The sequence below is a fragment of the Pezoporus flaviventris genome, unplaced genomic scaffold, assembly GCF_033815535.1.
Source record: "Pezoporus flaviventris isolate CSIRO_AGI_PZ_B2104156 unplaced genomic scaffold, CSIRO_AGI_Pfla_v1 ptg000083l, whole genome shotgun sequence".
Lineage (NCBI taxonomy): Eukaryota > Metazoa > Chordata > Aves > Psittaciformes > Psittacidae > Pezoporus > Pezoporus flaviventris.
In genome coordinates, this window is record NW_026892631.1 from 6,668,497 (window position 1) to 6,683,131 (window position 14,635).

The 14,635-nt window shown below is 42.9% G+C and overlaps 1 protein-coding gene across 1 annotated transcript in view; it reads left to right on the plus strand.

Moving 5' to 3' along the window:
- Positions 1-14,635, plus strand: part of STON1 (stonin 1) — a 230,086-nt gene that overhangs the window by 18,038 nt on the left and 197,413 nt on the right. Inside the window, 1 exon segment of the mRNA XM_061475334.1 lies at positions 2,780-2,982. Coding sequence (XP_061331318.1) covers positions 2,780-2,982 — 203 coding nt within the window.

The window sequence follows — 14,635 nt, forward strand, 5'->3', positions numbered from 1 at the left end:
TGTCATTTGCCAAGTGTGTGCGGAGTGTAAAACATTATGCCTTGACTGGTGCGGCTGGTGGGATGCAAAGTCAGCAAGGAGGTGTGAGGTTCTTCCATCCCATCTCTCCAGCCTGTCTGGGTTTGGTGATGGCCATTGCTGGGCAGCTACTTCTCCCCACTCACCTTAAAGTTGTACTGGACCTATTTAGTCATAGAATCACAGAATCCCAGACTGGTTTGGGTTGGATGTGACCTTAAAGCTCATCCAGTTCCAACTCCTGCCATGGGCAGGGACACCTTCCACTAGACCAGGTTGCTTCAAGCCCCGTCCAACCTGGCCTTGAACACTGCCAGGGATGGGGCAGCCACAGCTTCCCTGGGCAACCTGTGCCAGGGCCTCAGCACCCTCACAGGGAAGAACTCATTCTCAAAACTCAGAACCTACTCCTTTTATAGATCTGCCCTTGCAGTTATGAATGCAAGTTTCAGTACCTCTTCCTTCAATTTCTGTAATAAATTCCTTATGAACATGTATTAGAGCCATGCTTTGGTAGAGAGAAGCAGCTAGTCCCATCTGGGGAGTGATTGCTGGGCCTCATTGTGATACATGTGTCTTTAGGAGACTTCATGGCCAGTGTTCACAGTGCAGGATTCTAGCTGGTGGGTGTAGTTATTTTCTGAACTCCAGTCCAGGTTGTCTCTGAATATTACAAGTAGTTATGTAAAGAAACAGCATTTAGGATAAGGATTTAATGTGATGTATTGCTGGAAGCAAGCCTGCAGGGGATGCTTGTAAATCAGCTTTGTACAGAGTCCAGCTGGTGAAGGACTGCACTTGCCCAGTGACATGCTCCTTGTCTCAAGCAGTGGCTGTAAATGCTTCTGTGTTTCTGTGTGCATGCCTTTGGGGTCAGCTGAGCACAGACAGGAACGCTTGCAGTCAGCAGACAACTTTTCCAGCTACTGATTATTGTTGTTGTTATTAAACATGGATGAAAAAAGGGGGAGAAAAAGAACTGGAGACCTCCCCATCTGGAGTCTTAAGGGCTGATAATCCAAAGGTCACATCCTGTTCCTTTCTTTCCATCTCTCACCTTTTCTTCCAGTCAGCGAGGTGTTAACTGTGCTGTTGAGTGTAGCAACAAGGAAGAAGGAAGGAATTATTAATTATACTAATTATGTACTTAGTCAAAAGGAAACCAAAATGTTAAATGTTTCAGTGATTATGATTAAGACAGATTAAAACAAATTCTGTGCTCTTTAAGCCTTGATTTTTGGGGACACACTGACTTGGACTGAAATCTGGAGGATGGTTCATTGAGTTAGACTTTGTCCTGGTAAAGTCGGAGACACATGACAGAACTGCCCACCAAACCACTCAAGTGGCAATGGTCTCCTAATACCAGAAGTGGTTCAGGCAGGCTGTGAGGCAGGCTGCAGGGAAAACATTCACAGACCCAGCCCAAGGCTCCCAGGAGCAATGGAGAGGTAGCTTTCTAAATTTAGTTTTGCCTTACAAAATGTCACTTGAGCCTGTGGATGTGGAGTGTCACTGTGATTTTTCCCCTGAGATGGATATAGCTCAGTGTATGATAACTCCATCTTCAGTATTTCCTTCATTCTGGTATGAAATTGATTCCTGTCACTGGAGAAGGCCAGTGCATAAAGAATGGAACTTTGAGATGCCGCTCAGTGTAATGGATGAAAACCAAATCTACACTGTCAGGCTTGCCTTTGACAAAATACAGCCAATGCTTTCTCTGCTTGTATTTTTCTGCCTGCAGCCAAATGGTAGTCAGTTGTCTGTGCTAATGCTTAAAATCCTGGAGAGCAAGAGTAATGCAGAATTACTACATTTTGCCCTGAAGAATTTGGAGAGGCAGCTGCGATATAAAGGATTCTTTCATTATATTGTACTGTACTGCTTTCATGCACACAGCGAGCCCACTGACCTCAGCTTCTTTGGAAAGCAGGTTTTTCCCCCTTGTGTTCCTGTGTGCCAGGAGAAATGCTGTCCCTTAACCACTGCCACATAGAAGAAACGCTAAAGCAAGTGATCCCTAGGATCTTAGGCTGGATTGAACTTAGAATATGCATGGGCAATCCTCCACAACTGTGCATTATAAGATGTTCCTTCAGTAATACTTTGCTTTGGAAGAAATGGGGTATGTTCTTTCCCAGGCATGAAAAGGAGTCCAGGTAGCCTTTGTCCTGGCAGCTGGGACCTGGCTTGTTTGAGCAGCACTTTTGAGCTTCACCTTTATCTGCTGCTATAGATATACTGTAACAAGTGATGTTACACAAGATAGCTGTAGTTCTTTAAATAAACACTGCAGTACAATTCCTATAGCAGAGAGCTTTGGAAAGTGTGGCTGTTGGACACAGGGCAGCATCTCAGCCTTGGCTAAGCTGGGGCCTTCCAGGTTTTATTTTTCTGTGAGAGCAAGACATGTATTTTTAAGGGAAAACTGAGATTCTTCCCTAATCTAGCAACCAGTCCCTAAGCCTGTAATTCTCTTCTTTCAGTCTGAAGCTGGAAGGGTCTGGTAAATCTTGTATAATTTAATTTGTAGAGCTGCAATGACTGTGAAAAGTGTGCTGAAGCAGACAAACAATGAGGAAGGGACCACCTTATGCCCAAGTAGCACAAGATTACAGATGGAATAATCTTGTAACAACAGCTCTGCATTAATAAAAGACAGAGCTGTGCTCTCTTGCTAGGAGATTAACCTTGCACTCTAAGCAAAGAAAAGATAATTAACTGATGGTTTGGGGTTGTTGTTTTTTTCTTTCCCAAGGTTCAGATCATCCACACAGCCTGTCTTACAAATTGGAGCTGGGATCAGACCAGGAAATACCGTCTGACTGGTATCCATTTGCTACTGTCCAGTTCATTGTTCACGATACCTGTGCCTCAGGAACGGAAGTCAAGTCACTGGGCGTAGAGAGCGATGTGCAGCCCCAGAAACACGTGGTTCAGAAAGCTTTCTACAACTGCCAGGTATTTTCCAGTGCTTCCCTCCTCTTCTTCCTCCCCACTCCCCCATACAGTATCTGCAAAGCAAATGTGCTTTGCATTTTAAACAGACCTTACATGTACTCGTGATAATGACTTTGAGCAAAAGGATCATTAAAAACTAATTCCTTGTCAGATCAGAGATGATGCTGAAAAACAGAACTGCAAACGTGGTGTGGTTTTTCCTCAGCTGAGCTGTTTTTAGCAATAGTGGTTTTGAAATCTGTTTGGTCTGGAAATGTTTTGATCCTGTGTCACAGCTTTTCTTCATGCTGTTGCTGCAGTTCACACTTCCAGTGCCCAATTTTTTGCTAATTCTACGTGGGTGTTGTTTTTGTTTTCTGACTACAGGTTGAAATTGAAAAGAAGTGGATCAGGCTTGATGGAGAAGACCCAGATAAGGCTGGCAACTGCCTCATGCAGTAGAAAAGGACAGGAGGCACCATCATAGGATGTTAGGAGGCATCCAGTTACATAGGAAATCCTATTGTTAGAGGAAGCGCAGTGACCTAGTTTAGGGTAAACATGGTCATTTTATTTCATTTCTGCTTTTGGGTTTGATTCTGCAAATCAGTACTCTTTTGACTGGTCTGTGTTCAAGTAGACTTCCTGTCATGGGAATACTGGTATGAGTAATGTCTCTTTAAGAGTTGCAGGATGTGAGCACTTAACTGACTGATTCTAATATATTATTTTCCTGTTTGGTATCTATGACTTGGGAATGATCTCATACTCTATATTGAAACCGAATGGCTCTACTTAAAGAGTACATGTCACTTGGACATATAATATTCAGCAATAAGCCTGACAGAGTGCTTATGTTCAGTCCAGCATCTGTGTAAGGTCCAGCAGGACCAATTACATTTTTTAGTGGAGTCTGAAAACTGAAGTCCCCATGTTTCTGCTCCCCTCAATATATGTGAACAGAGCAAGTTATAATACTACCCTTGACAAGAGCCTCGAATAATGACTTGGAAACGGGGTGATTTCATTGGTAAAATGGGAAAAGTTCCTCTGCAATAATATTATTCATTTTTCTGTGGCTGCAAGTGTTTCCTTCACAGCATTTTATGGCTTCAGTCAAAGTAATCTCTCGGGCAAAAAACTGTATGGCAAATGTGATTGAAATTTGTGTTCAGGCATTAGACAAATCTTTCTCACTGCTGCAGTAAGTGAGGCAAGGGGTGGATCCCCAGCAAGCGTGCATCAGTCCAGGCCCATTTCATATGATGGAGCTTTGAGAATTCATTTGATGAAGCTGTGAGAATTTACTCCAGAGGAGCGTATTCCCACAAACTGAAGCCATGGCTGCTGTTTGCTCTGGGTCTCCTTTAGGATGCAAGTTCCAGAGGCTGGTTTAGAAATTGCTGGAGCTGTTTCTTTGAGTAACTTTTAAGACAGCCTTTCCCTGCTGTGACACTTCAGCAGGCAGTTTGAGCTACTAATCCCATATCAATGTGTTAACTGTGCTTTCAACAAACAACAGGCATTGAGGGAGAGGTTTAATGCTTCCCCTCAGCCATTCTGCCCTGTGTCATTCTCTGCAGGCTGTAATTCCAGGTTGGAAAAAATCTGATAAATTTAAAAACTGCCCTCAATACCTTTTTTTTTTTCCCCTGTATTTTTCCTAAAATTATCCTTCCTTCGAACTGAAATTAATGGAGACGAAAAACACAGTAATGCACTGAATCTCACTTTATATTTTATACAGCTTGTAACTGTTCATATGAACACTGTGTAAAAATACAGATCAGTGTGATTCCCCAAAAGTAGAAATATGTAGGATATGCACTGAGGAAAATTACCAGTCTGAGGAAACAGAAGGCCATAATGTGAACCTAGTTCATCACAATAAACTTTTCCCCCCTATTTGGAAGCTGGGAATAAAATGGCTAATAAATTCTATAGTACGTCCTGAGGGCAGGTTTTTTTTTATGGGTATTGCATTGGCAAAGCCCCAAATAGACTATTATGGTATTTTGACTTCTCTATATATCCCTTTTTATTAGCAGATTATATTATTATAAATCTAAGCAAGCATTTGAGTGCAATAGTGATCCAGGTATGTCTCAGCTGTCACATCCTCCATCGTGTTTTGACTGGAGAAGCCATTAGCACCGTCAAGTCATGTTTGCTTTCTTTTATTCATATTAATTTTTAGTTTATATACTTCTCAGCTGAACTGAGAGGCACAGGGCGTGCCAGGGCAAAGTGTTTGTTCATAGCATCACAGCAGAGCTCTGCAGATCATTGGAGTCCATGGTTATCCTGGAGCTACAATATCTGTTAACCTCTTCTGCTTGGTAAGGTAGAGGATGCAAAATACATGTTGCTGACACCTGCACTAACCTTAGTATGAGGCTGACTTGTTTTGATTTCCATTAATACAGCTAATTGAGTAAATCCGCTAGTAGTCATTGTTGTCTAAAGCCTGTCTTGCCCAGCTGGCCCCTATTTTCTGCTTTTCAAATGGAGGGACATGCAGGCTGATCTGGGGCTTTTTTACCTTAGGATCATCATTTGCAGCATTCTTTCCCTGGGTATTCAGTACCTGGTGGTGTTACGGGTTTTGTAGAAGCAACAGCTGCTTTTCTTCTGTCAGGTGTCTGCTGTATCATAGAATCATTGAATGGTTTGGGCTGGAAGGGACCTTAAAACTCATCCAGTTCCAACCCTCTGCCACGGGCAGGGACACCCTCCACTAGACCATTTAGTGTTTGGAAGCCCACACAGCATTGACCCCTCAAGATATGAGCTGTTGTTTTGAATGGGCTAAGTGATGAACAGCCACATTAAGAGTCATCTTTCCTGCCAGTGAATGTACGTTATATCTGGTATGGTGCAAATGATCATTCAGCCTTTTTGACATAAAAAGGTCAAGCTACAGCTTTATCTGTGTTGCAGACTTTTGGATTTCTATTTGAGGTCTGCAAGACTCACCATTTACTTTAATTGGAATAGGATCAGGATCACAGAGAAGTAATTCCACAGAAATATTGCCACACTGAAGGAAAGTTACTCTGTTTAATATATGTCTTTCAGTTTAAACCCGACAATTAGTGCAGCCTGAGTTTGAGTAATTACTCTGCTCAGTCTCAAACTGATGTTTGTATGCCTTGTTGTCAGAATATTTAGAAATAGGCTGCAGTTTCATGAAAGTTAGGGTTGTCTGACATCTCCCTCCATCCCCCCTCAGATTCTGACTTTCTATGCTATTGCAACATGCCAAAGCAGAAATACGCTGGCTTCCTCTGCCTTCTGCATTGTCTGATGTCCTAGAGTATAACCTACTGGACAGATATTCATAGAATCATAGAATAGTTAGGGTTGGAAAGGACCTTAAGATCATCTAGTTCCAACCCCCCTGCCATGGACAGGGTCACCTCACACTAAACCATGCCACCCAAGGCTCTGTCCAACCTGGCCTTGAACACCACCAGAGATGGAGCATTCAAAACTTCTCAATGTTTAAGACTCATTTGCTAACATCTTTTATGAACACTATAGCAGGTGACAGTGAGTAAATGCTTTGATTCTTTAGAAATCAGGGATATAAGTAGTCTGGTTTTGGGAGGGGAATGGAGATGAGGAACAGTTGCTACAAGCTGTTGTGATGCTCAGTGTCCAGCTAGCAGAAGGATCAGAGCTTTAAATAACCCATGAGGTACATTGGCATCATGCAAGGAACGAGGTTTCATATGTATCTGATCTCTGCTTCCCACAGCTACTGCCTGCAGTCACTGAAATGCTTCCGACTGCTTGGGTCGCTTAAGATGCTGACACTTCTCTCACGTTTACTACAGGGCAGTATGTAGATATTATCTGTGTTTCCTTCACAAAGGACCAGCAGGGTTTGGAATATTTTCTATTTTAAACAGAAATCAATGAGAACACCTATTTTTATAGTATGTTTGCCTTATTTTACAAGTGTCCTATTTGCTGAATCCGACAAACTTTATCTGTATGTTCATCTTTCTCATATGATTGTATTACTACTGTAGGTAAATGGTACTTGATTTAATTTTGGACTCAAACACCCATTGAAGTCAATGGAAGTCTTTTAACTGACAAAATGGAATCTGCATCGAAGTCCCTAAGAATAAAGGAGAGGCAAAAAAAAAAAAAAGAGGAAGAAAGGAATAGTGGTAATGTGCAAAAAACCCACAGAAGATTCTTGATGCTAGTAAGTAAGCAACCTGCAATGCTTGTTTATTCCAACCAGAAGAGAGCAAAAGAGAGATGTTACCGGGTGTCAAAGCTGAAGCTTTGCAGTGACTGGAAATGATGGTGTGGCTGCCCCTACATAGCAGCTCTCAAGTAGGGAGGATGATGGTGCACTCCATTGAACATGATGCCAAGCTGCTCTCATCCTTATGCTCCTTGCTTTTTTTTCCCCCTCCAGATTCCATGTAAGTTGTCTGAAAGTACTTTACACCTGAAAGTGTGTTTTCATGTGTTGCTTTTAGTTGCATTTATTTTACTTGACAGATTTCTTATTGGTGCCCACACCTCTATTTTACATTCATTTCTCTTTTTTTTTTTACTAAACAGAGTAACTAACTGCTGCAGTTAGTAGTTCTTAGGTATAATTTTGATAACTCTGAAGCAGTGCTGTTATTCTTAATGGAAAATATAATTTTATTGGGGTCTTCTGTCAGTGTAAGTATGAACAGATCATGTTGATAATCTTGTAATAACATTTTGTAGATTGCATATTGATTAAAAAATAAAGTTGTGTTTCAAACTAGCAGTTTCTTGCCCCTCACTAGAAATTTATCAAGCTTGTTTTACATTTACTGCAATTAATGGGTTGTCTCGTGTCATCGAGTATTGCGATTTATTATAAAGAGTGGTTCTCATCTGCGTTTGAGTGGGGGACATCACTCCTCGTCTTAGGTAAAGCTAGGTGCAGAAAGCTGGGCATCTTTCTGCACTATATTCCATTAATGATCATTTATGGCAGGCCCTTTTCCTGCCTTACTTGTATAACAGTAGTAGCCCAAAGAATACTCTGTTTTTTTCCTGTTGTATACATCCTCTGATCTTTCTGGGATATTTGAATACAATGTAGCAACAACTGGTTTAAGACTTCCACAATTTTCTAAGTCTGTTCTTGAAATAAGCTGTTACTAGGGAAATAGTGGAATAAGGCAGAGAGATTTGTGTAGCAACATTCAAAGAATGAGCTTAAAGTATAAAATAACCATACCACGTGTCCTATGCTGCTGTCTCTGTAGCAAACCAGTCAGCTATTCTAGGAAAGACTGGGAAATACAGTTAATAATAGTTTTCACTTTATTGGTGTTTTATCCTTCAGTGAGCAAATGGAAAGCTCTAGCAGAAGGCATCTAGCAGAAGTATAGTCCCCTTCCACAGCTTAAACAGTTTGCAGTGTTTAGAGGTATCAGTGAACAATATGATTTAGGTACATGAAAAAAGTGAGATGGTAAATTGCTATAATACAAGTAAAAACATGAAAACATTTATTTTTGGACAGTTTCTTTGGATGTGCTATGCATAAGATGTGCTATTTTATAGCCCTGTTCTTTCCTTAGTAAAAACAACCTGTAATTTTGTACAATAACACTCATAACACATTTTAACTGATGTTCAAGTTCCCTGCTGAAGCCTTACTGATAGAAATAAAAGATAAAGCACTGGCTCAAATTCTGTTTTGCCATCCCACAAAACCCATGTGCTTAGGTATTTCTGCATGTGGATAGGTATAGTCTAGCACTACATTGTGTTGTGAGGGCCTTTTTGGTTTAATATAAAATAACTTTAACCTCCATTTCCATATTCAACAATAAAAGTCTGAGGAGAGAAAATCAGAAGTGGGATGGATGTGCTGAGAGCAGAAGAGACCCATGATGAGTGGAAGCAGTGGAGGTAAGAGGGAGGAGGCAAGGAGGGAGCAGGGAGCTGGGAGAAGGGCAGCAGGCAAAGCTTGCTTGGAAGCGGTAAAGAGAACTGCTGCCTCTCTAAGTGAAGGTGAAAAGTCTACCTATAAATGGGACTGAAATAAAAAGGCAGTGAGGAACTTATCAGAGAAGCATCTTCAAGGGAAGGTATTGAAAACAAAGTTGTGAGTATCTGCAGATGGAAACTGAACTGAATGCTCTCCTGGGGTTGGAATGAGTCGGAGTTGGCAGATGCTGAAGAAGGGGGGAATATGGGCAGAGCAACCAGAGACACAGCAAGGTGGCTGTGGGACTGACAGGGCACAGGGAGAGGTGCCTTACCCGAACAAGATGAGCTGGTGTCTGCTTGTGGTGTGGCACAGCCCAGGGCAGCTGGTTCTGCCTTCGTTTAGTATGTGCTGCCATTACATGCCAAGCAGAACTTGCTCAGTCTTGAGCATCCCTACATCACATCTGTATAGCTGTCAGTAATGGAAAACCTCATGTCCCTGGACAGGAAGATCCTGTTCATGCAAGGGACCAATGACACAGTCATGCCAGAGGAGATGCAATGAAAATACCAAAACCCAGCAGTGGAACAAGGAGGATTTAAAGCAAGAACTTGGACATTATCCTGATGATACCCAGAGGTAAGCTACCGCTGTAACCTTGTTGGACGGCTCTTTAGGAAGGGACCTTCATCCATCAAGTAATTTGTAACGTTGAGTAGATTTTACTGCCTAAATGTAAGTACTGATACCAGGATTTAAATGACAGTTCATCTGAAATGGAGGAAGCCATCCACTGCCTGGAGAGAAAAGTGACAGGCTGTTTCAGCCCCTTCATGCAAAGCCATTACTGAGTATCTTTGCTACTAATTATGTGATTATAATGTCAAAAAGGGTGTGCAGAACATCTGCTTCAGGTAGATCTACACAAAAGGAGAGTTGGAGGAAAAAAAGAAAGAAAGGAAAAAAGAGAAGCATGAAAAGGTCAAGTATTAGGACAGGGGGAGTCCAACCATGTTTGCTTAGAAAGATGACCTTGAGCAAATATTGGAGTCCTCACACAAATGCTTCCAAGACCTGATGCAGGTTAGTCTCCATACACCTGAGTTATTCTCTAGTGGTGTTAAACTGATGTCAATTAGGCAGTAAAAAGAAGAACCTGATTGCTAAACTGTGCTTCAAACTGACTCAAAGTCACCTGCTGGATTATTTCAGTGGTATGGTTGGTGCTGCAAAACCCACTGCTGGTGAAAGGGGCTCAGCTTTGCATTTGGTAATTTGGAGAGGAATCAAGTCAGTCAGAGCAAATTGGCCTTGACCAAAACATGCTGCTCTGCTCTTATTTAACTTTGCACTAAAACTGCTGGACTTCTGCAATCATCTGCTTGACTATGAACTTCCAACAGCGAGAAGGGAAGGGGATTTCAACCACTGATGGAGGGGGCAAGATGTCAGGGAAAAGAATAAAAAGGCAATGAAAGCAGAAGCAGTTGACAAAATAGGAGGAAGCCGGACTGGGGCTTTTCTTGGGGACACAGGGCAGGAGATTGGGTTCCCTCTGGGAAAGAGGGTACTATAAGCATTTGTATGCCACAGGTAAACACTGCAGGCAGCAAAGGAGGTGAGGGAGCAGGAGATGAGCGCTGAGCTGGACACTAGCATGAGTATGGCAGAAAGCAGGGACAGTGAAGTGGCTGGTGGCTGCTGTTTCCCTATGAGGCTTTCTCTCCACATATGGTATTTGTATCAGGGTGAATATTTAGGAAAGGCAAGCCTTATTTCTTCCTTAATTAGGCTTACTCATACTACGCAAGTCCTTGGGCTTATGAAGGATATGAGATATACAGTACTATTCAGTATATTCAATCCATCAGGACTGCCATTTTTATATAGCAGTTTGTAGAGGTCAAAGCTTTTCTTATTTCACCCAGTGTCCTGAAAATCTGTAATTAAATTGAATTAGGGGACAGGTCTTTCTACAGTCCCTCTGATAAAGTGGTTTAAATGGTTTAAGAAAGGAGAGGCCCTTGAAGACACAGGAGTTACACATGAACAATGAAAGAGGAACAAATCACTGGTCCCAGTGTTATCCGTCTCTGAACCCCACAGAAACGAAGGAGCTTATAATAAAATCATGCTGTTAATAAAATTGGTTATGAGACTAGAGTGCTGTATGAGTCAACAGCTGAAAACAAAGGGAGCATGTTAGAGAATACCTTTAAAATAAAATTACAGTTCCGCCCGTGTCAAGGCATTTCCATGAGGACTGCCAGGATTCTGCAACCGGTTCCTCCTAAGAATGATCGCGTTTACTTGGAAAGAAGGGCAAGATGGTATGTGTAAAGCATGCCTGACACAGAATTCTGCAGTCCTGCGGTTGAGCAGCCGAGCTTCTCTACAGCAGCAATGCTGCATTTAAGCAGAAGAGGGCATTCGTTACCAAGCATCTGAGTTTGCTGAGGGCTCCGTTTCTAGAGGGAAGGCATTTCTAAACCGGTAAATTATTATATATATATATTTTTAATGATTAATAAAGGTTCATCATCCAAAAATAAATCTTCTCTAGACATCATGTACCAAGAGGAGTAAAAATAATTACAGATTAAAACCTGTCTAGTAAACGAATGTTCGAGGTGCCCTTAAACAACACTATCCCAAATGCTGACAAAACCCCTAAAAATCAGGAGGGTTTGAACAGCATGCTAATCTTTTCCATAGGTTGACTTCGAAAACTCTTGTGAGCTGTTAAAGACTGCAATGGGGAGAGCTGGACTGGACTTTCATTAGAACCAAGTCTAATGAAACCTGGATGCTGCTCCCAACTGGCATTTATGAGCTTGGGCAAAAGATTTGGTGTGTCTGTGCCTCAGTTTCTTCTCTTAAAAGCGGGGTTATATTTAACAGAAACCATATGCATGAAAATCACGACAGGGCTGCACTTTGTACTGCAGGACACTGATACTAGGTTATCACCAGTATCAAAGCTGGCCAGTCAGTATGATTAATGCTATTCACAGACAACTGTGGCTGCTCCCTCCCTGGCAGCGTTCAAGGTCAGGTTGGACAGGGCTTGGAGCAACCTGCTCTAGTGGAAGATATCCCTGTCCCTGGCAGTGGGTTGGAACTGGATGAGCTTTAAGGTCCCTACCATTCTATGGTTCTATATTTGAATATTTTTTTCTTGTTCAGAGAAGATTGATTTTTTTCAGTGTACACCAGTCTTCCTCATGCTGCTCAGCTGACACTGCTCACAATGCTTGGATGAAAAGACACCTTCTCTGGGAATTTGTAAAAGAAATTATATAAAGTATGTTGCTAGACCTCAGGTGAAAGCAGATGTGCCTTGGTGTAGCATGAACTGCACTCTGCAACCTCCCTGTGCAGTTTGGAAAGTTGTATTCCCACTCCCAGCGTTTGCTTTCTCTGCAGAGATAGCTGTGTACAATCAGGAGGCTTAGCCTGTTGTCCTTTGCATGAAGGGAGCTGACAGGCTGACCTTGGTGACAGGAGTTTTGGTATTCACTGGCAATACAAAAGATATCATTTATAACAGATGGGATATATCCACAGTGCCTTGTGCTGGTGGGATGTGTTAGGTATATGCAAATACAGAGACATGCAGTCAACCTGAAATGCAGGTGAATACCATTTGCTTTGCTCTGCAAGTTTTAATGTGGACATAACCAAAGTAACCCCACCATTATCTGAGACAGCTGAGACGTCCTCTGCTATCAAGCTCCCCGACCTCTGTTTCTTTTTGAAGTTAGGCATAGAAATTGCACTGATTTAAGGCACTTTGTAATCCCTAGATAAACAAAGGGTGGTAGAAGGCAGGGAACTGATTTATAAAATCTTCTTTCTGCACTTCCACCTTTCTGAAGCTGCTGTGCAGTGTGCTGGCAGATAGATGGCTCAGCATCAGGTTTATCTGCCTGATGAGTAAGTCGCAGCCAGTTGCAGGATCACCATCTGCAACCTCCAGGGCCCAGTGGGATCCTCAAGGCTGCAGTCATCCCTGCTAACATGACAGGACTCACCAGACAGGAGAAGAATAACGATGCTCATGGCAGATCACCATCCTAGGCAGTTTCAAATAAGCACCATGCTTTAAAAAATAAATGTTTTATCACTTAAATTATTCTGTAAGCAAAGTAACATGAGGAAAAGGCTTGCCTTACAGCTCATATTCAGCTGTTCTGTATGCCCCGCAAGGGGCAAGCCTTTTCCTCACGATGATGCAGGGCATACAGAACAGCTGAATATGCAACTGCCGTTTAATTCAAGACCCAGACAGTGTCATTAAACAAATTTTGTTGCAGAGCAAAATTAGTTCAATAGCAAATTGCATTTGTCTCATTCGTGAATATTATTATGGATGTTGCTTCTTTGTTGTTGTTGTTGTTGTAGGTGTTAGTCTAGCTATATAATTAAGGGTCTGTCAGTATTTTCGTTACAGTCTTTCCATTTTTTAGGATAAGTCAGCCTTAAAAATTAAAGCTTAATGGGTGAGTTGCCACATGCCAAATAGCACTGTACCAACACAGCTATCTAAAAATTGAAAGGGAAAAGAAGGGAAAAGAAAAGATGGTGTTTCTAGGTTCTCGGAATCATAATGGCAACACCAGTCCACGTACAGAAGGTGTATAAAGACCAAAGTGTATATTCTCCTACACATGAGATTAATGAACATTTTTCCAGATGAGCAACTGCGAAATTGGTAGATCTCTGTATTAACGTGAACAGATTGCTGCAAATGTAAGCAGTAATTTGTGTAGTTGCACCAGATTGCTGCTGCTTAACTGGTAGCTTCAGCTATCTTCCTGTTTATGGGGTAATAATGACTTCAGAGTTTATTAAAGCAAAAGAATATGCTTTTGTAGCCAGCCTTCCTAGGTGTATTGTGGCACCACGGGTAACTGGCTCTCCAAACAAAGCCTCCTTTCCCCTATGCTCATAAGCTGAAGCTTCAGGCTATTGCTCAGGGCCTGAACTACAAACCGGGCCCCTTGGCGGCCTTAAGCTCTGTGCAGGGGCAGATCCCTCTCTTCAGTCTCTGAAAGAAGAAACCAGCGTTTCGTAACCATCACCCGGATACCATGGGGTGTTTCAGGGCAGAGGGGACAACAACCAGCACAGCAAAGGGAAGGAAGGAAGGAAGAAAGGCCGACGAGGGCCTGGGCGGAGCCGGCGGTGGGTAGGCCGCGTTCCCGTGGCAACGGCGCCATAAGGCGGGAGGGCGGGTAGAGGGCGGTCAGTCGTGTGGCCGGCAACATGGCGCATGCTAACCTTGTGGTGAGCTGCCGTGAGGCTGAGCTCCGTCCCGTACCGACAGCGCCGGCGGGTACCCGGGGCTCAGGGGCTGTGAACGGCTCGGTGGGGTCTGGCTGCCTCTCCGTGCGGGAGAGAGAGGTTGGCGCCAGGGTCCTGGGGTTGGGGCTAGGATCCTGGCCGTGGCCTCCTGCTCCCTGGTGCCCAGGAGGAGCCTCCAGTTTTTCCCTTTGCAAGGCGTTATTTTTTAGGCGGTGATGCTTTGAAAAAAGCGTTTTGTAGGAGGCAGAAGCATCGTGGCAGGTGTTGGTGAGAGGTGCTGGGTAGCTCCAGGCGTGGAGGGATGCTGTGCAAGCCTAGAGGTGACAAGGAGAAAGGTGGTGGCTTTTTGCCCCCTCCGGGGTTCATCTTCTGCTGCCTTTCCTTAGTGGGGACTTGAGAGGATGTTTCAGATGACAGTAA